Raw genomic sequence first — 25,390 nt, forward strand, 5'->3', positions numbered from 1 at the left:
AATTTCTAGAGAACAGGAATCTGCACTGTTCGTAATTTCTAAGGCTGGTTCTATTGCAAATAACTGCCATGCACCAAAGAGCTGCATGGAATGAAATGCCACATTAACAATAATTTATGCCCTAATCTGACTGCAGGAAAATTGCTCACTTTGGTTCTCCTGAATCATCGTTCTAAAAATTACCAGTCTTTTTTTTTTTTAAGGAATCTGAAGGAAAATTAGCTGCCTCCTTGGTCTAGCTGGCAGTGTTCTGTTACCTGAGCTATTTTGAAAATTACTTTATATTTCAATTATTTGGCTGCAATCCTGAAGGGGGGGGGCGAATCTCCTTAGCAGCTGGCATGACCCTGTGCCGACATAGAATACAGTGGCATCTATGCCAGCACAGGGTTAAACACGCTGACGTCCAGAAGCCATGGAACTCTGCCGCCCCCCGCTGACAGTGCAGCCACTCTGGAACCTAAACCCTGGAAGAGAATGCCCTTGTCGGCATTGGGGAGGCATTCCTGGGGGCGGGGCAGGGGAGACGCCTTTGGGCAGCTTCCTAACCCTGTTTGCCCCATTGAGCTGCGGTGTGGCTGCGCCACCATTTTTGGTGGCACAGCCTCACTTTGTTCAATGGGGCATTTCTCCAGGGTTTTTTTGTTTTTATTTATTTTAAACTGCTCTTTTTCCCTCCGCGGCGACTGGGAAGCCTCGGAGGAGGCAGTGCGGCTGCCCCGCTCCCGGCCGCTGCCAAACTGCCCCCCTTCAGGATTGGGCTGCCCATCTTAGGATAGGGCTACTCATAAAGACTAGACATGATGTCAGTGGATCTCTCCTTGAGTGTACAAGATGGCCCATACAAGTTACCTGTAATGCTCATCGTCTTCACTGCCAAATCTGTTGTTCTGAAGCTGCTCGGCCAGGTTAGTCATAATCACATCTCGAAGCTGGGCCAGCCCGCTATTTCGATCCCCTACAGCAAAATAAATTGTGGCACCACTGGTTATGCGTGCAAACGTCGGGCTGTGCAGCCAGACTAATATATAAAGTATGCTTTCCGGACTGTGTACAGTCAATTCTCAGTTTTCCACATGAACTTCCTTCCCAATGTCATTGAAAGCTCTCTTACCTTCTGTTAAGACCAGTTTAAGCAGGTTATTGATCTCTACTTCTCCAGGATACAGGATATTTAGACCAGAGCTTAAGAGGAGAGAAATTAATAAATAATTTTTAGCATTTGCTTACAGACAATAAGAGGAAAATATCTTTAAAACACACACACACACACACATATTATATTGCTGAGGGTTATAGATAGTTTTATTTGGAGCCAAAAATAAGCCAGGCTTTCTTTTCATAATCTGAGGGTTGTTCCACAGCTATATCTCAATTACTCATCATCTCAATTTAGACACATTTTTCCATACATTTCAGGGAACGTGATAAAACATGGCTTAATATAGAAGACTCCTATTGCAGCCAGTATTACTATAGAAGAGATTACTTGGATGCAACATAAGCCTTGTCCTAAAGAAATATTAAATAATCTTCTTCTAACTAAAACTCTTATACCTGGGACAAATGGCGCTCTAAATTGTCTCCAGGAATTTCTCCAATACAGTCATTTCTAGGACAAGAATTTTTCATCCAGAAAAAGACCAGAATTCCTTTTTCACCTTGACAAACCTATTATAACTCTTTGGTTTCAATACCTCCAAGTTCATCACTGAATAAACATCACAGACATTAAATAGCAAATTGCAAGAGAACTCACACAGTTTGAGAAACAGATTGCCAATAGTTCTTCTTACCTTACTACAGCTAAAACATTAGGATCCTAAGTTTGGCATGCAATTTCTAGTTATATTCCCTAATTAGGGGATTTGCATGTACCAGTAGACTCCACAGTTTGGTCCTTTACATGTACAAATCCACCTTTTTATTTCGCTACACATTAATATAAATGCCCTACTAGCTCTACATTATATGGTATTTCACTCCAGACAGAACAAATTTATAATATATCTTCAGCCAAATGTTGGAAGAAATGTAGCGAAAGAGGTACTTAACAAGTCTGGTGGGAGTGGACAAAACTTCAACTTTTGGGCTCTGATTAATCATCATATTCAAAAGATAATAGGGTATACCTTTCCCTTATGAGCTAAAATACTACTACTTGGGTACACTGAAGACAAACAAATGCCTCCAATGTGGAAAGAACTTACAAATATGATACTAACAGCTGCTAAAATGGAAATAGCACAAAAAAGGGGGGGAACTTCCATCTATTCAAATATGGTACAATAGAATATGGGATATTATGGTTGCAGATAAAAATTCATCACACTTAAAGGGAATAGGAAACCTGGCCTATACCTCCAAATTCCAGCAAAAGTGGTTCCTTTTTTTTTGGCTTTACTGTGTTTTAAATGTTGATCTAAGCAAAAGGAAAGCCAAACCACATCTTATATATACACAATTTAAAAATAATAGAAGCAACACCATAGTTTTCTCTATATATAGTTAAACTTTATTATGAGTAGTTGTATAATAACAATACTTAGCGGTTTTTATAACTGTAACAGATTAATCTATACAGATTTTATTGTATTTACATCATTGTGTTGCTAGAACTTATGTCAACTTAGTTTCTTAACTTTTGACAGATCTGTGATTAACTCGCTGAAATAACATAAAATAACATAAAAGACCCTAAAAATAAGTCCCCATTTAAGCAAGACTTTTATTGTGCTGCAGCTTACACTACAGGCAAAGGAATCAGGTTTATACTCAACAAGTCTTATGTTCTAGCTGATGCTTTGGACTTTGGTATTTATAGCAACACTTTCTACTACTAAAACCCTTTACAATCCTTATCGTTCACAACCACCCAGTGTGGTAGGTCACCCTTATTTCACAGGAAAAGATCTGAGGCAGAGAAGATGCAACTTGTCTGAGACAGTGCAGCGAGTCCACGGCTGAGGAGGATTTTTAGCTCAGGTCTCTCAAACCCAAGCTTAAAACCCACCCACTGGATTTCTGCTTTACAAATATTTACATTTATATCCTATTTTATTTCCTGTGGAACTCAAGGAGGCATATGTAGAGATTTCCTGGAGGCCAGTGCCCAGATGAGAGACTGGACCCAGATCTGCTAAGCTTCAGAAGATCGCTGCATTATGGGTTTCCCTTCAAAAGGTTAATTTGAAGAATATGATAGGAATATCTGCCCTCAATATAACTTTGTGGTTGCTCTTTAGTACAATCATGGAATCCAGTGAGATGTATCCCTTATCAGAACACACCTGATTGCTAGACAGACCTCCTTCTGAATTTCAGGGCTGATCTGGTCTGCTGGTGCCATCAGTAGCTGCCAAAGCAAGAGGCCAGATCGCCTCACAATCTCACGATTCTTCTCTGTTTGGGGGCTGAAGAAAAATTTAAAAACCACCTGCAAGAATAATTGTTTGAGGAAAATGCTCATGTTGAAATACCAGCTACAAATAAGCAATCACATGCTCAAAACTTAAAAAACATAGAGATTTGGATACAAAGACGCCCATTCCCTTGCAGAAGATTCGCAGAATGACTCTTTTTTTTTGACCCCTCAAGTATGAGTGGCCCATGAGAAAAATGAAACTAAATCCCAAGACTCTATTATGACTGTACAAGAGCTTGTGCAAATTCTCACTCCAATTCTCATGAAAGTGGAAGCACAAGACCCACTCTGGAAGCTACGTGGCTTTGCCCATAATTCTGTATATACAGTGATGGGATCAGAACTGATAATGACAGGCCAAGAAAAAGGAATTTGGTTTGTGCTTCTAATTCCAGCTCAGGTCCCAAATCCAAGCTCCACCCACTCAAGCCCCTTTGGACTGAGAACACTCCTCATGCGCCGCCCTCCCAATTACACAGCCTAACAGCTGGCACAGTTTTCCCTGTAGGGAGGGGCCCAATGTACTTGCAAGACTGAGGAAGAACAGAAACCCAGAGCCAGCTCCAGAGAATGGCAATGCCAGGCATTTGTCAGAGTCCCAAGACTTGTGAAGGGTTCAATACCCTACCAATGCTGACACTCTTACTTTGTATGGAACAACCAAGAAGGCGAGAGACAGTTTTGAGAAAATTCTCAGTTTGCACACATCTTTTCCAGGTTGAGGGGTACCACACCAAGGGTGCCCTGCCTAAATATCTCCTGAAAACTGGAGCAAATCTACAAAAAAGTTTCTGCAGACATTCAGAATAGGACTATACATGCAGCAGGAACTGAAAGCGTTGCCTGTGACATGGATACACACACACACACCTACCTGGAAGACAACCAGGGTGCAACGTATTATACAGGTGTCTCCATTGACCATGGCTTTCTCCATTATGTCACAAATACTGCTGAGATGATGAGCTTCAATTGGGTGTTGCTTGCCCAAAAAATTTGTAATTGGAAGGTTGTTACTTGCTGCAAGTAGGTTGAGCTGATGGATACACATGGCACCAACATGGTGTAGTAACTGGTTGATAACCTCATTTGTGGTTATGGCATCTCCTAGAAGAAAACAAAGCAGCAAAGCAAATGATACGCCAGGCAGACATGTAATGCGTCTTTCAGGTTATCAGGTTTTATGTACTCTGGCCTATCCTTCTGTAAATAAGATCTTGCAACTAATTGAAGAACTTGTTGTAAGGACACTGTGGTCCATGACTCATTGGCAGAGCAAGTGCTCAGCAGGGCTGAGCTTCTTCTGCTGGCTACTAGAAAACTTTGCTATGATTGTCCAGGCTTCTGCTCCCTCTCCAGAGAAGAGCCATACATTTCAGAGTATTTTTATCCAGAAGGGCCAGAAACATGCTCTGAACAACTGACAGCTTTGATTCTCAGATGATCAAATCCCATGATGGGCACCAGATGTCATATTTGCATATTTAAATCATAGTCACACAAAATAGTTATCTAGCTAATGCATTTTATCCCTATTACAGTGCAAAACCAAAAGCATTCAATAAGTATTGAAGCAGACAAACGGGGCTTGGATTTCAGATAAGGGGTTCAAAATTCCCCTCTTGCCATGTACTTATTGGTGCAGCCTTTGGTGAGGCAGTATCTTGCAATCTAAGGCCACTTAAACATGGGTTGTTCACCCCAGTTTAGATGCCATTGGGAAGGAGATTGTTTTGTGGTGGTTCTGTGCACCTTTCTGGGTTGCCCCCGTCTTTCCTGCTACTGTTCCCAAATCTGCTTTGCTGCAATCTTCTGGGATCTTCCTGGTTCCACCTATACTTCGCACAATTTTTCTTGTCCCAGTCCTCCATTGCAGCCATTCCAGATGGATAGTTCTTTTTTAGTTCTTATACAAAAGTGCAGTTCTGCACTGACAGTTTCTTGGCAAGGCACGACCGGTTTAGAGAAAGCCTCACCAACCTGGGCTGCCTGTCTTTATACAGAGGGCTAATTGCTGATTGCCTCACCTTTTGGCTCCATAATGATATGGCTGACTCCTAGCCTCTGGCAGACATAATGGAAGGCTTGGTTCCCAGGATTGCACCACTGATCAATATAGTCATTTGAGCATGTCCAAATCATGTTGTTCATAGCATCATAGCACGCACCTGAAGACAAACAATAAAGATGTCCATTTTTGGTCTATAAGAACTCCAATGTTTATTCCCACCCCCTCACACACCCCAACCAACACTGTGATAATGCTGCCTGAAGAGGGGCAGAGGGATCACTGTATTCCTTCGGATCTGGAATTTTAAAGTATTTGTACTTTCCAAAGCTTGTGGGAAATTATCCTATTTCACTCAGCAAAGTCTGAAGCTCCAGGGCCTTCTTACATTGGAAGAGTCACTTCTGCAGAGGAAACCTCCTGAAGTGGGAGCAGGGCATCAAACTTTGCTGAGCAGTGTGGTAGCATATGAGCCCAAATAGTCAAAACAATATAAAACAGCCATTTCTGGCAAACTGCTTTTTAACTCCCACCTCCCTTAAAAAAAAAGTTGCAGTTATAAGGGAAAGGCAAATCTCCACCACGAAAGTGACTAGAAACTTACTTTAAAAAAGAAAGAAAGCTGGGAATTCAGAGAATCAGACTGTTATAATGATATTGGAAGGGGCCCTGGCTCAGTGGCAGAGCATCTGCTTGGCATGCAGAAGGTCCCAGGTTCAAAGCCCAGCATCTCCCTGGCAGTTAAAGGGATTAGACCAGTAGGTGATATGAAAGACCTCTACCTGAGACCTGCCGGTCTGAGTAGACAATACTGACTTTGATGGACCAAGGGTCTGATTCAGTATAAGGCAGCTTCATGTGTTCATATTAAATTGCCAATTAAAAAAAAAAAAAAAAACATTGCAAAAGCCCCAGTCACATGGGGTGGGGCAGCCACTGCCAGGGAACTGGCCAGGAAAATATGAAGAAGCCTGCCATGTGGAAGCCCTGTTGCCACTTTGCTGTACTGGCAGCTGAAGCAGCAATGGGGAAGCTACACAAGCCTGCCCCAAAGAAGGGAAGGGGCAGCAGGCAGAAGCATTCCATGCTCTGGGTGCCAGCACCTCAGGGAAGCCCAGCAGTGAATCTACTAATCCTAAATCTTATCCCTAAGTAAAGGGCACTGAATCATAAATAAATACACCATGAAGAGAGCAAGAATCCCTCAAATGCAGGGTGGGACACAGGGAGAACTGTCACCGCATGCAGAGCACTGATCGACGACACCTGGTGAGAGGACAGCAGAGGAATTACCGAGCAGCGATGCTGGTCTTTCAGCTGGAAATGACCAACACGAAAGTGCTTCAGGGCTCCATAAGTGGAACAGACATCAATGACAGGCTTTGCTCTCACTCAGCTCCCCGTCCCTTGGCAAATCCATGGCAACACGAATCAGGGCCAAACTAGACCTGACAACTAGACCTTGTGTCTGCCAGGATTGGGCCCCTGTGGCATTTTAAAATCACTTTAAAAATGGCAGCAGCAGTGTTCCTGCAGCAGACATGAGGATGCTGTCACGTCTATAGTTTGGCCCCTCGGGCTTTCTGGGGACGGTGTTTCACTTTAATTTCCCACCCAGCCCAGCCTGTTTTCTATTGGAGTCAATGTCATTCTGAATATTTGGAATTATAAAATTTGGAAATATTCAGGATATGGCATTATTTGGAAAATTTCAAATATTTCCAAATCTGAACTGCATATATTTACAAGAAGCAGGTTTCTAACAACACCTGAGAATCTCCAGCTTCCCCAAGAAAACTATTAAAAATTTGCTTCCCCACCTGTCCCCCTACAAATGGCTCTCTCTCTGTATATTTCTCTCTCGCTCCCTCTCCCTCTCTCTCACACACATTACAGAGTCAAGTGGTTTAAAAAACCCAGTAAACTAAAAAGTGTTCAAATGAAGCTTTGTACAGCAGTTAGTGCTTCTGTCTACTTCATTTTGTCTGCTGGTTCCCTCTTTTAAGTTCACGCCAATGTATGTTGCTTATTGGCATTTTAATTGACTTACTGAAGCAGTGGAGTCAGCCCCTTAATAAGGTTGAGGTTCAGAGCAAGTTTACAGTTTCAAATAGTGGTTCAGTAATTATATGCCAGTAATTGCATCGTATTTTAAATGTTATTAGCTTCCTCTTCCTTTGGTAAGTTATTTGCACAACTAAGAACGGGTGGGGCTCAACTCATTAACTGTGCATAACAAACCAGTTTTCTTCCTGAAGAAGTTTATAATCTGAGCCATCAGGTACTGTTGTTTCCAACAGTACGCCATATTTAAAATGCATCTTCATTCCTTACCTAGACCAGGAACAAGGGCGCTGCGTCCAAGTGAGCTCCCGGCAGCATCAATGAGATCCGCTCGGCTTGCAAATTGTCCATCTGATATATTGTACACCAAGCTCGAAGCCAGAACTTTAAACAAAGAATCCCCAATTAATCTCTCAAAACCTGACATATTTTTCAGTAATAAATTTTCCATTGTGCCTACAGGAAGTGCTTAATTTCTAAGGTAAGAGTTGCTGGGACTGGAACCTAACTGGAAGCCACACCTTCTGATCTGGAAAGTCAAGGGGAGGAGCCATCCCTCCGTGGTAGAGTCCATGCTTTGCATGCAGAACACCCCAGGTTCAACCTCTGGCATTGCCATGTCTCAGATGACGGGAGAGATCTCTGCCTGAGAGCCCAGACAGCCATTGCCAGTTGGAGTAGACAATAATGGGTGAAGATGGACCAATGGCTTGACTGAAAATAAGACAGCAGCTTGAGTTCATCTGTGCCTGTTGCCATATTTTGGGAGGATGGCTATGGTTACTAAGCAGAGGTAAAAAAAAGGCCCTCCAAACATTTTCAACATTTCACATTTTTAAACGCAAGTTACTCTTCTTCACACACGCACATCCGTTGCCATTTCTTTCCATTTCTTGCCCCTCCTCTGCCATGTTCAGAGAAAAAACTGTCCATAAACCTATCTTTTAAAATTTTACTATCAAGGAGCTATCAGGCATTACCTCAGGAGTCTCAGGGTCAGAAACTGAGGGTCACAACAATAGTCAGAAATTGAGGGTCACACACACATACACACACACACACATATAGGTACTGATCGAGGGTAGAAAGAAGCTGAAGAAAAAAGGAGAAGAAATACTGATGAGACTAAAGTGTTTCTGATGTAAGTTGTTAAAAGTAGAGAAAAAAGCGTTCTGTCTCCACAGCAGTGAAGAGAGGACTGAGGTGTTCTCCCTGGCTCCGCCACGTGCCAGTTTGGGAGGGAAGAAAACTCGGGAGCACATTGGAGGGGAGGGGGGAGCACTCTAAATAGAGTGTCCTAGAAAAGCTTTGGAACTGAACTCCGCAGCAGGCCTGTGTACCTGCACAGAAGCCACAAAGATGAACATCACATTTTCTGATAACGTACAGCCATATGTATTGTTTTCATTTATTTTAAAAATTTAAATTTAAAAAGTACTTTTGCTTTACTTTAAAGATTTTTAGTCAGACGTAATGCAGTTTATTAATTCCTGCTTTCTCCACATCGTTGTCTGTTTTACTTAGGATGTACCAAGGACTGATACTGTCATGCCAATCATTTGTGAAGTATTTTGGTACTGATTTATTATGAATGTCATTAAAGTGTTTTAGATGTTTGTTGTACAAACACTTTCATGTGGTGGTGATGTTTTGTTTGCTGTAGATTAGCAACCAACCGAACAGGGTCTATGTACACAGATGCTGCACAAACATGCATCTGCATCACCCTCACATACTTCAAGGGCTGAGCCAAACACTGGTGTTGGGACTGAACTTTGGCTAGGCTAGCCTAGGCTCAAGCTAAGTCCTAAGCTGGCCAACCACTGGAAACAGACTGTGAGGAAACTCTTCCTTTGAGTCTGAGGGAAAGAAAAGGATTCACAAAACATGAGTGGGTGAAAATGAGAAGCTTGCAAAGCACAGAGCACTTGACAGAACACTTTGCCAATTTGCAGAGGACAGCAGAGTGAGCAGAAGTAAGGAAGGCAGACTGCAGAGAACTTACTTTTTAAGGATGACAAACCACTTGTTCCACCAAAAAGAGACCGTGTGGCGGAGCTGCCAGAACCACCTGGGGGTGGGACCAACATCACCAAATACGTTCCACATGTGTATATTGGAGTCTTCCGTAGCATTTTGAGAGGTAAGCCACAACTCGTGTTAGCAGCTGAAAAGTTCAGGCAAAAGTTGTGAGAAGCACACAAAACACTTTCCCCATTAAAAGGAAAGCAAAAAGAGAAAGATCTGGGGTTAAAATAAATCAACCTCTGGAGGGATTCAAACCCAAAAACATCACAGAAGCAAAGCTACACCCACTTTCAATTTGTAACATTTTGAGGAGGGGCACAGTTCATCAGAATTACCTGGAACACGCAGACTCTTCATAACAGCACAAGCAGACTCTTTCAACATGGCTTGTTGCAGGAGACAACTCCAAATGTGTTGTTTCCCACACAGCCAGTCTTCAATACCAATTAAAACAGGCTTGCTTGACTGAAACCTGGCTGGATGTATCAGATATTGTAAGTCACATGCGGTGTCAGCTTGGTAGAAAGTCACCAGCCTCAAAGTAGAAGACCTTAGGGATCCTTTTCCCAAGTCTTTCTCCATCCATAGATATTTGATGCAGACCGAAGCCAGCCTTGATTATATGTACCTTGCATTGGGCACCAGGGAAAATTTAGAAATGCAACTTAATTTGCCAGCAGGCTCCCTGGCTGAGATGATAGAGGTGACCTAGAAAGACCCCAAGGATAATAAAAATTTCAATTTTTATGCTACAGTCACATTGTCAGGCCAAGCTCAGGACTTCATGGCCACTATGACAACCATGGGACTGTCTCAGGTTATGATAGGCCCAGCGTAAGAAAAAGGGCATACCCTTGATCTTCTTTTCTGTACCAAGTACCTTACAGGTAATCTGATTAGGGGAGTGAAGGTTTGGCTCTTCTTGTGGTTGGATCACTGTCTTCTGAAGACACGGATGAGCTTACTGCCTCCTTCCTGCAGTGGTGATGGACCCATTAGGATTTTTCACCCTCGGAGACTAATAGATATTGTTGGTTTCCTGTGGGTTCTGGGGATTTTGAGATCACCACCACTTGTGGATCTGCAAGCCCTTGTAACCAAATGGAATGATGGGCTGATTGGGGCCCTAGGCAGGATCACTCTTTGGCATCCCCTCCTACTCTCTGGTAGGCCACTGGTTCCATGGTTTACAAGAGAGCTAGGGTTGGACATGGACTGGGAGATGACTAGAGTGTTGTCGGCAGAATACAGGATGCATCAGACAGAGCACACCACAATGAACATTTTCTGGCCTATGAGGTGGCAGTGATGGCGGTGAAGAATGACTTTTTTCTCCACCACCACATCAACTGAATCATCTCCAGCTCAGTTGTTTAAGGCGGCTCATGATCTGATAACACCCAAGTCCACCTTGGCTAATGATGTTTCACAGCTGGGGGGCAAACTAACTTTAGGAAGTTCTTTGCTGATAAAATATCTCACATTCATTCCAACTAGGAGACCAAAATGAGAGTAGATCTGGTACCTGAGATGTCAGATGCACCTGCTTGTCCTTTTTCTATGGACAGATTGACTGATCTTGCTGACAGATTCTAACAGTGACCTTGGCAGTATGAGAGTCACCACCTGAGCTCTTGATGCAAGCCCAATCCTAACTTTTGAAATTATGCTGGGAAAGGGTATTGGAGCCTTTGATTTAAATTTTTAATGCCTCATTGAGCAAGAGGGATTTCTCAAGCCTCTGAAGATAGCAGTTATTAGACCTTTGGTTAAAACTCCTTCACTGGCCAAGGATAAGATGGCCAAGTATAGACTGAACTACAGTTTGCAGTTTCTGTGGAAGGTGATAGAATGTGTGGTGGTAGAGCAGTTCCAGGGGTTCCTGGAGGACACATCTGTCCCTGACACATTTCAACATGGCTTCAGGCCTGGATTTTGAATGGCTTTGGTTGCACTGGTGGACGATCTTTGCTTAAAGCTGGACAGGGAACAGTCATCCCTGTTGATCTATCAGATCTATCAGTGGCATCTGACACAGTTGACCATTCTTATCTATAGATTGGACTGTGGAGTGATTTTGATCTTTTTTGTCTGATTGGACACAGAGAGTTTCCACCAGAGGAGCAGAATCAACGGGGGGGGGGGGGGATTGGTCTTGCCGAATAACCCAGAGTTCCATTTTATCACCCACGCTCTTCGATATTTATATGAGGCTGATGAAGTAGATATTCCACGCTTTGAGGTTACATGTCTTCAGTATATGGATGACACCCAATTCTACATTTTGATATGTTAGCTTCGAGATGCGCCTTCCTCAGTCCTGAACCAATGTTTTGCCAGCAGTCAACCATCTAAGGCAGAATAAGCTGAAGCTGAATGCAGACAAGATGGAGCTGATGCTGGTTGGGAAGGTGAATGTTTTGGAAGGAACGAACCAGCTTGTTCCAGAGTGGAGCTGGTATTTGCAGAGAAGGTTAAGAGTTCACAGATCCAGCCTTGCTATTTGAAAAGCAAGTTGGCGTGGTGGCCAAGAGTGCTTTCTATTAGCCTCAACTGGTTCAACAAATCTCTTCTTTCTTAGACTTAGCTGACCTGGTCACACTAACCCATGCTTTTGTAACCTTGTTGCTGGACTACTATAGCGAGCTCTATGTGGGGCTGTTCTTGAAGACAACCCAGAAACTGCAACTGCTTCTGCTTATATCTTATATCTTAAACTGCTGCTGAAGATGTCCTCCGAGCTCAATGGGAGAACAGCTATTTTACCTGCTAGCTTGCTTCAGAATTCAGTTTAAGGTGCTGGTTATGACCTTTCTGTCTTAGGACCCATATATCTGAAGGACCCTGTCTCCCCATATCATGGTTCTCTGGCTCTGCCTGCCATGACCTGACCAGAGCCTGTTCCTTTTCAAAAGAGGCTCCATGAGGAAGGTTTTAGAAGATGCTGTAAGGTTGTTTTATTTGCTAGGGTTTCTAATGTAGTTTGAGAGCAGGGGGGATCTGTGTGACAAGATTTTATTTTATTATGGATAGTTTTCATTTAGAATTGTAAGTTACCTTGAGCCACTAGGGAAAAGCCAGGTATACATAAAGCAAATAATCAATAAAGGTGCAACATCACTGCTAAGAATTCCCTCCTCACCTGCTTGGTCCTCTTTCAGCGTATTGGAGATTGTGGAGCCAGTAAGTGCAGCCAGCGTTGCTGATGGAGAGGCCCTGTACCTTGACAGCCTGCTCAGAAGCATCTCATTGATACTCTTGGCTGAATCTCCCTCTTTTCTCATTAGTATGATGCGTTCCTGAAGGGGATTGGCTACACAGACACTGTTTTCCACCTATTGAAATGATCCATGAGCTTTAATTCTCTTTGGGAGAAACAAAATTCACCTCAAATCATACATCTAATCCCAAAAGACAGAGTCAAAAGGAAAAAATAAAATCCCAGTCCCAGCTATGTAGAGCTTTGAGTACAGTGCACTGAGGTGGGCATTGACACTAGAGGCTTATAAAACTTAAACTGCTCTTTTATTTAAATAAAAACCACCACACATTAACACCACATTAAAAATGGTTGGGGCAGCAAAGGACAGAGCAGCAATCAACAGAACCTAATTTTAACAGCCTCAACAATCACTTGCTAGAAAAATAGTCTGGCAGAACAGTTTGACTAACTTCCAAGAAGGATAACACCAGGGAACCTCCTTAGGCAGTGTGACCCACAATAGAAACAGCACCAGTAAAGGGGGCTCTGAACCCTCCGCAGCACTTCCTGGATAGATCTTAGTGATCAGAGGTTTAATTGGCACACAGGATAAGGAAGGCTCAAGTTTAAACCCCTTTCCAAGCAGGCCCCCTTGTATCAAGTTTTAGTCCAGCCTCCTTCTGTGAGCCACTGTGAATATAAAAGCATGGTTAAGATTCATTGCTTTCCTCAGGCTTCCACAGATTGATTTTCCTTCTACGGTTGATCTCTTTTTACTGAGCTTGCCTCCCTCCCGGTCCCCCTTCCCTACAAGCATCACATCCTCTAGACCATAACCATTGGAACGGGGTCCTCGTAGTTTCTAATAATGGAAACCTAGTTTTTGGCACTATATGAATAATAACCATGTACTATAATAAAACAATATGAAGGGTATATAACCTAAACCACCGGGTTTGAGATGGAAAAAAATCTAAATACTTAATAAGTAATTAAGCCACAGCATGGAATGAAGAAGTGCTGTGGCACAGACCTTAAACCCTGAACCAAACACACACTACATAGTATGCAAAGTAAATCAAGTGTCTGGAAATAGCAGCACTAAGCTTAATTCTTTCCCAACACCTTGGAAACAGCACTTACAATAAGCTCAAAAACATCCATGAAGACAGAATGTCCCTTGGGGGTTTTTTCATTCAAGCTTGCAGGTGACCAGATCCAGTAGAAATAGGTCCCATCGGAAGAAAGATGTACGGTGGTCATAGTGCTGCCTACTGGGAAATGATCTGCTGGCATTGGGATAAGCTGACATACCTGTATCATGACACAAAAGGAAAGGGGGTGACTGGGGAAGAAAGAGTTTGTTTTTTTCTCGAAGTCATTCAGACTTATATCATGAATTCTGATTCTGAAAGTACCACAGCAGGATGGCTTGCAATGTCTCATTTGCCCAATTAAAATAAATGAATATGCTTTATAAGGCTACTGGGAAGAAAAACACACACCGTGACACACTCACACAAACACATATAGTAGCTAAAAACGTGACTGAAATGCTTTTTACTTTTCAGTTTACTGAAATCTCTGCAAACAAAACACATGATTTCACTAACTCACACTTGCAAATCAAAACACTGATATGCTAAGCATTTCAAAATGCTTCTGTTAATGTGCTTTCCCATATAAGCACTCTCACATTCCCCATTTTTTTAATCCGCATCTCCAAAATGTCGAATTAACCAATGGAAACAGAAAGGGCTGCAGACAGAGCATCCGTTTCTTACTTGTCTACCATCCCAGCTTTGATGTCTGGGATCTCCAGTCAAAATGGAACCTTATGTGGCAAAGCTGAGAAAGATCAAAGACTGTACCTATCTGCTGGCTGGAGGAGACAATCCTGCCCTATGAGGACAAGGCCGCTCTGTATCACAGCAGAACAATCCCCATTTGCAATATTGACATGGATTGTAACACTGAAACCAGTAATGTGTTTAAATGTGCAAAAATGCTGAAAGGTGCCTTGCAGGCAGTGGTTGGAACAACCATAATATTTTAAAATATTTTTTTCTAATAAATGTTGCCACTGGTTGGTGTGACACATTCAGAAACATTGATAATTTTACAACAGATGCTTGGGCAAGTTACCATGCTTAAAGACTACTTTTCACTTGGCTGCACAAGATATAAGGGTTTCTAATTTCCGGATGTGCTTTTAATAATCATGTTTTATATACATATGACCACTGAGGAAAGCCCAAGAGGCCGAAACGTGTATGGTCTACTGGACATTTATATTATGTATATCATCAACTGGGTTGAATATTTCTGTAACAGTTTACACTGGTGGTTTTACATGTAGCCTGTATGCCAGGCCTAATGTTTTTATCATATCTACTGTGTACACTTAATAAATATAATTATTTTATAAGATTTTATCATTTCGAACTCAACTTTTGAGGCTCCCTGTACTTGTATGGTTGAATCCCCCCTTTTTTTGTTGTTCATCTAGTCCAATCCCCTGCTCAATGCAGGATCAGCCTAGTACATCCCTGACAAGTGTTTGTCCAGTCTCTGCTTAAAGACTGCCAGTGAGGGGGAGCTCACTGCCTCCCTAGGCAGCCGATTCCACTGTTGAACAACTCTTACTGTAAAAAAAATAAATTCTTAATATCCAGCCAGTACCTTTCCACCCATAATTTAAACCCATTTAAATTTAAATGTCTCCTGTGCCACTCTGACATAACTTTTTGAGGTACTGTCCAGGACAGCAGCTGATACCACTCATACTAGTGATTTATTTTGCTGAGTCTTAGGATCAGGGCCATGAAACACAAATATGCCAGCATACAATATTTTGCTGATCCACAGACATTCTTGATACTGGATTCCTGTCCTTCAGAGACAGATTGCTACTGAGTCATCTTTGACAGACATAAGGTAGATTTTCCTGAACAGTCATACCAGTGCTGAAGTCTTATTTCTGCGCTTCAAGGCAAAGGACAATAAGCTTTTAAATGTATATATAAAGAAGTGCTACAAAAACACAAACCACATAAAGAAAATCTAATCTGATTTTCTAAAGCGCTACACACTTTTCAAAAGGAAAATGACAGCCAGAATAACTGACAAGTCATGCTGAAGTAGTCAATGTAACAGCTCATGTTTGGAAACAGGCAAACTCAACAGAGTTCTCCGTACCTTAAGGAAATGCATCCTTAATACCCCATGACCACCACTGAAAAACGTATCTCTGATTAACAAATTGAATTTGAGGGGGCAGCATGAGACAGTAGGCAAAGGACCTCAAAGTTTGCCCTCTCTCATACATGGCCACCTGGAAAGGTCCTGCTACATGTTCTGCTGACTTAAGAAATTTAGCAGATTGCAACATGGGGCAGGGCCTTCTTGGAGGCAGCAGCAAGGCCTTGGAATTCCCTCCCCCATGAAGCTTATTTGGATACATTCCTCTCTACATTTTGTAAATTGGCTCTTTCCTTAAATTTTTACAAATTAGTTCTGTCAATTAGGCTTTTAATCTGGTTTACATTAACATCCAACCTTTTGCTTTATCACTGATTATTGGAGTGTCTCCATTAGTTTGAGCATGTGGGGTTTGATTCTGCTGGTTGTAGAAAGTGTATATAAAGTCCCCTCAAAGATGGCCTCACCAGCAATCTTTATGTGGATGTATATTAAATAAGTTCTAGGTAGCCACATCTATGTAAAGGGACAATTAAACTTATATAACATATTGGTTGAATATGCTATCTGCCAAACAATAAATCTTTTTCCAAACGATATCCCAGATATGAAACAAAAGGTAACTTCTTTATTTTTTACCTGAAGAGTATTCTGGTCAATGACCTGGAAAAGGGAGTGAGGTTTATTATCAAAAGAGACAGGCCTGTGAAGCAGTCTGCCGTTGCCAAAAGCAATCCAGCCCGTCTCCAACTCTTCATTACGGCAATACACAAAGCCTCTAAAGAAAAAAGCAGGAGATTAAAGCTTCATAAAATGCTTAATGAATTAACTTTCTTTTAAAAAATATAAGCAAGGAAATATTATGAGTTCAAGGGATAGGAGTTCAAGGAAGCGTCTACACCAGGGCCCGCCAACATAGTGCCTATGGGTGCCATGATGCCCAATGATATCTTCCTGGCACCCGCCAAGTGTTTTTAGAAAGAGGGTTGGGCCAAGTTTTTAAAAACATTGTTTTGGCAGCAGCTGCCACCACAGCACTGTGTGACTGAAAGTAAGCTATGGCAGACAATTTGTGACTGCACCCACCAACCCTGGGTTAGCATTCTGAAGGTTCCTGCAACTAGTCTGAAACTAGTTAATTGTATTTAAGAGTGTAATTAGATTTAATTAGAAACTAAAAACTAAGAGAACATAAACTACCAGTGTAAATACTTGTGTAGGATTATCTAATGATTATAAGACAATATACTACTTGATTGGGTGCACAATGGATTAATTTGCCTTTGAGATATGTAAAGTTTTTATTGACTGACCTTGGATATTGAAATATAATCATTTCCCCTTTTCCTTTCCCCAACTCTTTTATTTCTGTACCCTAAAAATTTAATAAAATTTGAAAAAACACACAAAAAACAAGGCTCCCTGGAAGAAGCAACAAGGTGTGTCTTCACAGAAAACATAAATGCAGCCAAGGGAGAAAGAAAAATACTTTTATCTTAATTGTAGTCTATCAAGGATTTTCAATTCCCCCCCAAGCAAACTCAACCATTCAATATCACAGTTTCTGTAGCCTCCAAGGTGCCCAGTGAGGAAGAAGCAGAGTCCAGTGGGTTCATACCAAGCTTTAAAGACAGATTCATGTGCTGATTGACACAACAAATGAGGTAAGTAAAAATTATTTTAGGGTGAACGGCTTACTGGCTCTACTGCTTAAGCTGGCCTGAGAAACAGATACAAATGTTTTTCATGAGGTTCCCAGGGAAGGCAAGCAAGAGTTACTTCAATCTAAGGGCCAAACTGTGTGTGTGTGTAAAGTGCTGTCAAGTCGCAGCCGACTTATGGCGACCCCTTTTGGGGTTTTCATGACAAGAGACTAACAGAGGCGGTTTAGATGCAGCATTTTATGACCCAAGTCTCATTCCCCTCTGTCAGAGAACAGCTGCTGGGAATTAATTTTTCAAGAGATGCAATGCCTGATTCAGATTGGGACAGCAGCACGGGAAGAAAGATGGCTTCAACTCCCCCTTTCAGTGACATTTTCCTGACCCCAAACAGTCCAGGGTGTGTTATTCCCCGGGGGCGGGGGGAACTCTGTGAGAACTGTAGGCTTTTAAAAATATGGAATTGCTAGATTGCCACAGAGCAATAATATTATAACAATCTATTGCAATAATCTACTATCTCCTCTGAATTCCCAGATTTCATTTTTTATCAAGTAGGTCTTTAGAAACATAGAAACACAGAGCTAGAAGGGACACCAAGGGCTATCTAGTCCAACCGTCCAAACAATACAGGAAATTCACAGCTACCTCTCTCTCCCCCACTCCTCCAGTGACCCTTGCTCTTTGCCCAAAGGAAGACAAAGAACCTCCAGGATTCCTGGGCCAACCTGGCCTGAAGGAAAATTCCCTCCTGACCCCAAAGTGGCGATCAGCATTACAATGGGCATATAAGAAATGGCTGCAAGAGCTGAGCACTGGTTCATCCCTTCCTGCCCTCCCTCTCACATTTTGCCTAAATTAATCGAATAGGCATTGCATTCAGATTGCCCTCTGCTTAAAAACCTCAAAAGGAGAGCCCACCACCTGCCCAGGAAGCTCTAACTATCAGGAAGTTCTTCCTAATGTTTAGCCGAAAACATTTTTGATTTAATTTCAACCCATGGTTCTGGTTCAACCTACTGGGGCAGTGGAAAACAACTCCACACCATTCTCTATATGACAGCCTTTCAAATACTTGAGGATAGTTATCATATCCCCTCTCAGTCTTCTCTTCAGGCTAAACATACCCAGCTCCTTCAACCTTTCCTCATAGGACTTGGTCTCCAGACCCCTCACCACCTTTGTGATTCTCCCCTGGACATGTTCCAGTTTGTCAATATCGTTCTTACTGTGGTGCCCAAAACTGAACATGGTACTCCAAGTGAGGTCTAACCAGAACAGAATAAAGTGACACTATCACTTTGCATGGTCTGGAAACTATACTTCTGCTGATGCAGCCCAAAATCACATTTGCCTTTTTAGTTACTGCATCACAATGCTGACTCATGTTTAGCATATCTGAAGAAGTGAGCTGTGGCTCACGAAAGCTCATGCCCTGCCAGAAAATATTTTTGTTAATCTTTAAGGTGCTACTGGACTCTTGCCCTTTTCTACTACTGCAGACAGACTAACACGGCTACCCACTGTGAATTATCTTCATGTTTAGTATATGGTCTACTAAGACCCCTAGATCCTTTTGCATATGCTAATACCAACAAAAGTCTCCCCCACCCTATAATTATGTGTTTGATTTTTCCCATCTAAATGCAGAACTTTACATTTATCTCTGTCGAAATTCATTTTGTTTTACCCCCGTTTTCTAGCCTGTCAAGATCACTCTGAATCTTGATTCTGTCTTTTAATGTGTTTGCTACCCCTCCCAGTTTAGCTCTCATTGTTGCAATGAAAAGGGCTAAATGAAAGCTGAGAATTCAGAGAAGCTCATTGATTGTGGCAACAAACAGTTAATGTTGGCTATTGCCAAATTTAATAAAAGCCTGGAAAAGCCCTTCAATGAGGAAGTGAAGCAAGGAAAGCTCAGGGAAGATAGCCATGTGGACTCTGTGTTGCCACTGTGAACACCTTAACATCTGTAGTGGCAACTAGAGCTGAACAGAGAATCATTGCTGGGGGGAAACAGCCTAAAAGATCTGAACCTTCCTTGGGTCTGTGAGGAGGAATGCAGGATAAAAATGCTTAAATAAATAAGTGAAGATATTTTCAGGGTACATTTATGAATTGTGGTCCATCCTCTCAAACAGTCTAGTGCAAAATAGTAAGACTATTCTGGAGCACACAGCCTGTAAGTATGATTTTTTAAAATCTCTCAGTATCTTCACCAATGAATCAGAATTATTAATTCAACTTACTATGCAGCAGTTATTCAGTTCCTAACAAACACAGGTGTAAAAAAGGAACAACAACAAAAAATAAATGCTCTGCAAAGTTGAAAAACAGTAGAGGCCACACACTGGAATCCATGAGTTAATCCCACTACTGTGGTCTCAGAGAAACTATGGTACAATTATTTTAGACCTCTCTCTCTAATGATTTGTTGCATTTTAAAAGCCTACTGCAGTATATATTAATTGGGCATTTGGTGAAAATGTGGTTTACCGTAAGGTTCCATGTAATCCAGATCCCAATTTGCTTATTCCCCGGCCAACCGAGTTTGTTGTATAAAGATAAGAGCCATCTGCTGCAAGGCAGCGCCCCAAGTCTGCATCTGTAACAAGAATCATGCATTCAAAGGAAAGCTCTTCCCGAGCAGCAAAGTCAGCATTATCAGGCAGGGGGAACTTCTTTCCTAAATGCTGTTGGAACAACACAGAAGCCAGTTCTTCTATATGGGCCAGTAGCAGCACACACACACACAAACACACACACACGTTACCCAAATTACTTATTACCACTGGACCAATATGCTCAGGACTGCATATTTCTGCTCCTAAAAGGTGGCAGCATTTGTTTGATCCTCTAGCCTAGTTTTACAGTCCATGATTCAGCAAAGCCAAGTCACGCTTCCTTTCAGGCAAGTACTCAGCCATTCAAGCTACCCAGAAACATATACAGCTCAGGAATGCAGGTTATTCTCCTTCTGGCATGATCTGTAAATATTTTGCCCCAATCTGCATGCCCACACACAAATTACTCATTCTCCAGTGACTCAAGTTTTTGAAATTACACAGTAAGGGCCAATACTGCAAAGTCAATGCAAAAGATGCATTATTAGGAGCACATTTCTAAGAATAACATTACTGTCCCAAATGGGCAACTGGTTGGCACAAATTCATTAGTTACATGGGCATCTTCTGTGGTTGACGCCCCTTGTACCCAAGGAACTATGCACTCCTCTTAGAAACACTTTGGACTTCTGTCCTGAACACCTGCTCAGGCTTGTACACAGTTTCTAGCAAGCAACCCTGATCTTGTAACACCAGATATTTATAAGGCAAGGTTAATGAAAAGTCACCAGACAGCCTGTGACAGCAGTTTCGCTTTTTTCACATCAAGAATCTCACCTTTATTTTCTGAGCCAGAACCAGGGTTACCATCAGGTGCCGGCAACATATCTTCAAAGCCCCAGGATACCACGTGCTTGCCCCCAAGCAAACAAGAGGGAGATCCAGGGCCCCCTTCCAAAAGCAACAACCTTTAGAGAACAGAGACAGAGCTTCTATGACATGGAAATATTTTACGTACAGGTAAAAAAGCCCCCATTAAAATATGTTTAAGTAGTAAATTATTTATATTGATTGATATAAACAATGAGAACTACTAGTGTAGTTTACGGTAGCGACTAACTTGGCTTTTCTGATTGTTGACTTTAAGGCTTTTGAAGCTCAGCTAAATTACATAAATCTCATTACTGTCAAATCTTAATATTAAACATACTAATATTAATAGGCCTAATTGGTCTACAGCCACATGCAGTACAATTACCCCCAGAACCCTCCTTCCTACCTGTATAACACATCAGCCACAGGAAGGGATCCCAAATCGCTCTGCTTCTGCAAAAGGTGTACTGTGTGAACAAATGTTTTCAATGATCCCCTAAGGAAAGAGCCAAAATACAAGGCATAGGTCACTTTTTTGAAAACTGCAAGACATCAACTAACAATTTTTGTAAAGATTCAACAATGAAGCAACTGGTTCAAAGCCTCAAGACATCTTTGAAAGAACCTGTAACTTCACTAAAATATATGGTTCATTACTGTTTTGATTTCTAACTCATTTCATAGAATTCTAACAAGGGCCTAGTATGTCTTGGTGGAAACACTCATGTTATGCACAAGAGACCTTTCAGTAGGACCCTTGATTACCTATACACCTCCATTCATAAAATATACTGGACAACAAGTAACTGCCAAAAGAAAAAATAATGATAGGTTAATGACACCCACCACCTCTGTTTTCTTCTGAAACGGCCTCTTCATCTTCTAGAGCCACAGCATGGACCTAGCAGGGTGTGGCATCAGGACTGGTGTCTCATGCACCACTGACACAGTGAACACATTGACCTTCAGTGATGCTACAGGTTAGTTGGTTACTGGCACAAATTAAACGTGAACCCAACACACAGCAAACAGGCTGCACATATCCTGCTACACATCTCTACACAGCCAATTGGAAAAAACCCAAAAGATCTGCACATGAACAGACACAGCTGGCACAAATTAAATGTGAACCCAACACACAGCAAACAGGCTGCACATATCCTGCTACACATCTCTACACAGCCAATTGGAAAAAACCCAAAAGATCTGCACATGAACAGACACACCTTGAGGGTATGCCTTTTGACATTCTTCACAGAAGAAAAGTGGTGATGATGCTGAAGGCAAGACAGTGGACAGGCAGGCAGGCAGGAAGAAGAAAACTTGGGAAGGTAGAAAATTTGGGAACTGAAAAGACCACTAATATCCAGCACTGCTACTCCAGGAGCCACTGCAAAATTTCAACATGAAAAAAATGAAAGCGGATCCTGCCCCTAACAGAGTTTTCCCCAGGAGAACAAAATCTCATGGCAGAACCACTCCAAGGGCATAAAGAAACAGAAATCTTTATTGAGAAGAAACTGGTTAGCTTTATGTATTACGTAGGTTCCAATTAAGAGCACTGCAATTCAGGGCAGGGCCAGAATACAAAAGCCATGTTATTCAAGGAGTGAGATGCCAAAATATTTTCTCCCACAGCCACACAACAGTTAAATCCTGCCCAGATTTCCCCTTACCCTTTCCTTACCTTGCACAAGCCAAGGCAACAAGGGCGGCAGCAGCATTTTCTTTTTGCTTGTGTGGAATCTGTTGGCCTGAGGTGGAGGTTTCCTCCAACCAAGAACAGAGCAAAGATTCAATGCCATTAAGACAGTCTGCTGGCTCCTTAGTCAAGCTTAAGGGCTGGCAGTCACGAAGGCAAGTCAAGAGCACCTCAGCAGTTATGTTACACAGGGAAGGGTCCGTTCTACTTTGGGATTCAATGAGAGGAAAGACCAAGAGCAGCCCCATCCGTGATGTGAACGGCGCCTGCTCAGGCTGCTGCAGCAGGCCCTGCCGCTTGAGCAAGGCCAGAGTTTCTTCATCCCCCGAATTTTCCCGTTCATGCTGTTCTTCCAAGGCAAGTTGACGCTGGGCATTCCAGAGTCCGCGCAGAGCATTCAAGCGGTATTCCAGCAGGCGGGCGTAAGCGTTGCTTTGATTTCCGCAAACAGAACGGAGGCGCTCCGACAACTCAGTTGGATTCTTAGTCTCAAAAGTTAAAATCTAAGGAAAAAATGAGAAGAACGATGCTGATCAATGCATGGACTAGGTAGCTCTTAACAGGGCTTCTCAAAAGTCAAGGCACAATCTCGTGTACCTTGGAAACATCTATTATCCTAAATCTAAGAGTTCTGCATAAGATAACAATCACAGGTTTCAGGTGAAAGACATATTGTCTCATCTCTAGGTTCATAATTCAGGAGCTGTAAACAGGTGGTGGTCGCTAGACTGCCTCAAGTGACCAAAAACCTCTCTTTGATGTCTATAAATGAAATAGTACAGTGAATGTTAGATTTCCGAGATCAGTGTTTGTTTTACCTCCTTTATTGATAGTTGATTACTCATCAAAAACAAGATATTATGTCATATTTTTCTCCATTTGGGAATAAGCCACACTACTTCAAAGAAAAACTTGTAAGATGAAATTGTGACAGAGAATCACAAACAAAAAAGGGTGCTCATTAATGGCACAACTTCATCCTGGAGAGGAGTGACCAGTGGGGTGCCACAGAGGTCTGCCCTGGGACCGGTACTATTTAATATTTTTATAAATGACTTGGATGATGGGATAGAGAGCATGCTAATCAAATTTGCAGATGACACCAAGTTAGGAGGGGTAGTTAATACCCTGGAGGGTAGGGTCAGAGTTCAGAATGACCTTGATAGACTGGAGAGCTGGGCCATAAGTAATAAAATGGATTTCAATAGAGAGAAGTGTAAGGTACTTCACCTAGGCAGAAACAACATAAGAACATAAGAAAGGCCCTGCTGGATCAGACCAAGGCCCATCAAGTCCAGCAGTCTGTTCACACAGTGGCCAACCAGGTGCCTCTAGGAAGCCACTAACAAGACGAGTGCCGCAGCACCATCCTGCCTGTGTTCCACCACACCCAAAATAATAGGCATGCTCCTCTGATACTAGAGAGAATAGGCAAGCATCATAACTAGTATCCATTCTAACTAACAGCCATGAATACCCCTCTCCTCCATGAATATGTCCACTCCCCTCTTAAAGCCCTCCAAGCTGGCAGCCATCACCACATCCTGGGGCAGGGAGTTCCACAATTTAACTATGCGTTGTGTAAAAAAATACTTCCTTTTATCAGTTTTGAATCTCTCACCCTCCAGCTTTAGCAGATGACCCCATGTTCTAGTATTATGGGAGAGGGAGAAAAACTTCTCCCTGTCCACTCTCTCCAAACCATGCATAATTTTATAGACCTCTATCATGTCTCCCCTCAGCCGCCTTCTTTCCAAGCTAAACAGCCCTAAGCGTCTTAACCGCTCCCCATAGGACAGTTGCTCTAGTCCCCTAATCATTTGGGTTGCTCTTTTCTGCACCTTCTCAAGCTCTGTAATATCCTTTTTAGGTGTGGTGACCAGAACTGTACACAGTATTCCAAGTGTGGTCTCACCATAGATTTGTACAAGGGCAGTATGATATCAGCAGTTTTATTCTCTGTTCCTCATCTAATTATGGCCAGCATGGATTTTACCTTTTTTACAGCAGCCGCACACTGGGTTGACATCTTCATTGAGCTATCCACTACCACCCCAAGATCCCTTTCTTGGTCTGTTGCTGCCAGCACAGATCCCATCAGTGTATATGCGAAGTTGGGATTTTTTGTCCTAATATGCATCACTTTACACTTACTCACTGTTGACTCATGTTCAGTTTGTGGTCCACTAAGACTCCCAGATCTTTTTCCACATGTACTGTTGTCAAGCCAACTCTCTCCCATCCTGTACCTGTGCCTTATGTTGTTTCTGCCTAGGTGAAGTATGGCCCCTTCCAACTCTGTGATTCTGTGATCATTTCCCACAAAGTATAGCAAGAACATATCCTAGCCCCCTTGAAACAGATATGCACATGCACACAATAGATATAGCAAACATTTCTTTTGCTATTGAGATCTCATTGTGAAGGAGCTATGCCACCAGCTGATCATGTTATTAGCTAACCCTTTCACAGCAACTAATGTTGTTATTTCCTGCATGGGATAATCTTATGATAAGGGCCAAAACAAGATCCACTTTGCAGTTCCAGCAGCAGACAGGCCCCTAGAGGACATGATCTGGTCCACTTTGAAGAAGCATAAAATTGCAGCATGGCTTGGATCCAGCGAGCTTCTTTAGGGGGCGCCCCAGGGCTCATGCATATTC

General features: G+C 42.3%; 1 protein-coding gene across 1 annotated transcript in view; it reads right to left on the bottom strand.

Annotated features, from left to right (window-relative positions):
- HECTD4 (HECT domain E3 ubiquitin protein ligase 4) overlaps positions 1-25,390 on the bottom strand; it is a 121,132-nt gene that overhangs the window by 73,780 nt on the left and 21,962 nt on the right. Inside the window, exons 2-15 of the mRNA XM_056859134.1 lie at positions 22,713-23,230; positions 21,432-21,521; positions 20,990-21,120; positions 20,085-20,193; positions 16,567-16,705; positions 13,870-14,040; positions 12,667-12,859; positions 9,502-9,663; positions 7,767-7,880; positions 5,452-5,592; positions 4,299-4,531; positions 3,291-3,436; positions 1,115-1,185; positions 853-958 (exon numbers count right to left, since the gene is read on the bottom strand). Of these exons, the coding sequence (XP_056715112.1) occupies positions 853-958; positions 1,115-1,185; positions 3,291-3,436; positions 4,299-4,531; positions 5,452-5,592; positions 7,767-7,880; positions 9,502-9,663; positions 12,667-12,859; positions 13,870-14,040; positions 16,567-16,705; positions 20,085-20,193; positions 20,990-21,120; positions 21,432-21,521; positions 22,713-23,230 (2,324 nt within the window). The remainder of the gene's footprint in view (positions 1-852; positions 959-1,114; positions 1,186-3,290; positions 3,437-4,298; positions 4,532-5,451; positions 5,593-7,766; positions 7,881-9,501; positions 9,664-12,666; positions 12,860-13,869; positions 14,041-16,566; positions 16,706-20,084; positions 20,194-20,989; positions 21,121-21,431; positions 21,522-22,712; positions 23,231-25,390) is intronic.

The sequence above is a fragment of the Euleptes europaea genome, chromosome 13 (assembly GCF_029931775.1).
Source record: "Euleptes europaea isolate rEulEur1 chromosome 13, rEulEur1.hap1, whole genome shotgun sequence".
Taxonomy (NCBI): domain Eukaryota; kingdom Metazoa; phylum Chordata; class Lepidosauria; order Squamata; family Sphaerodactylidae; genus Euleptes; species Euleptes europaea.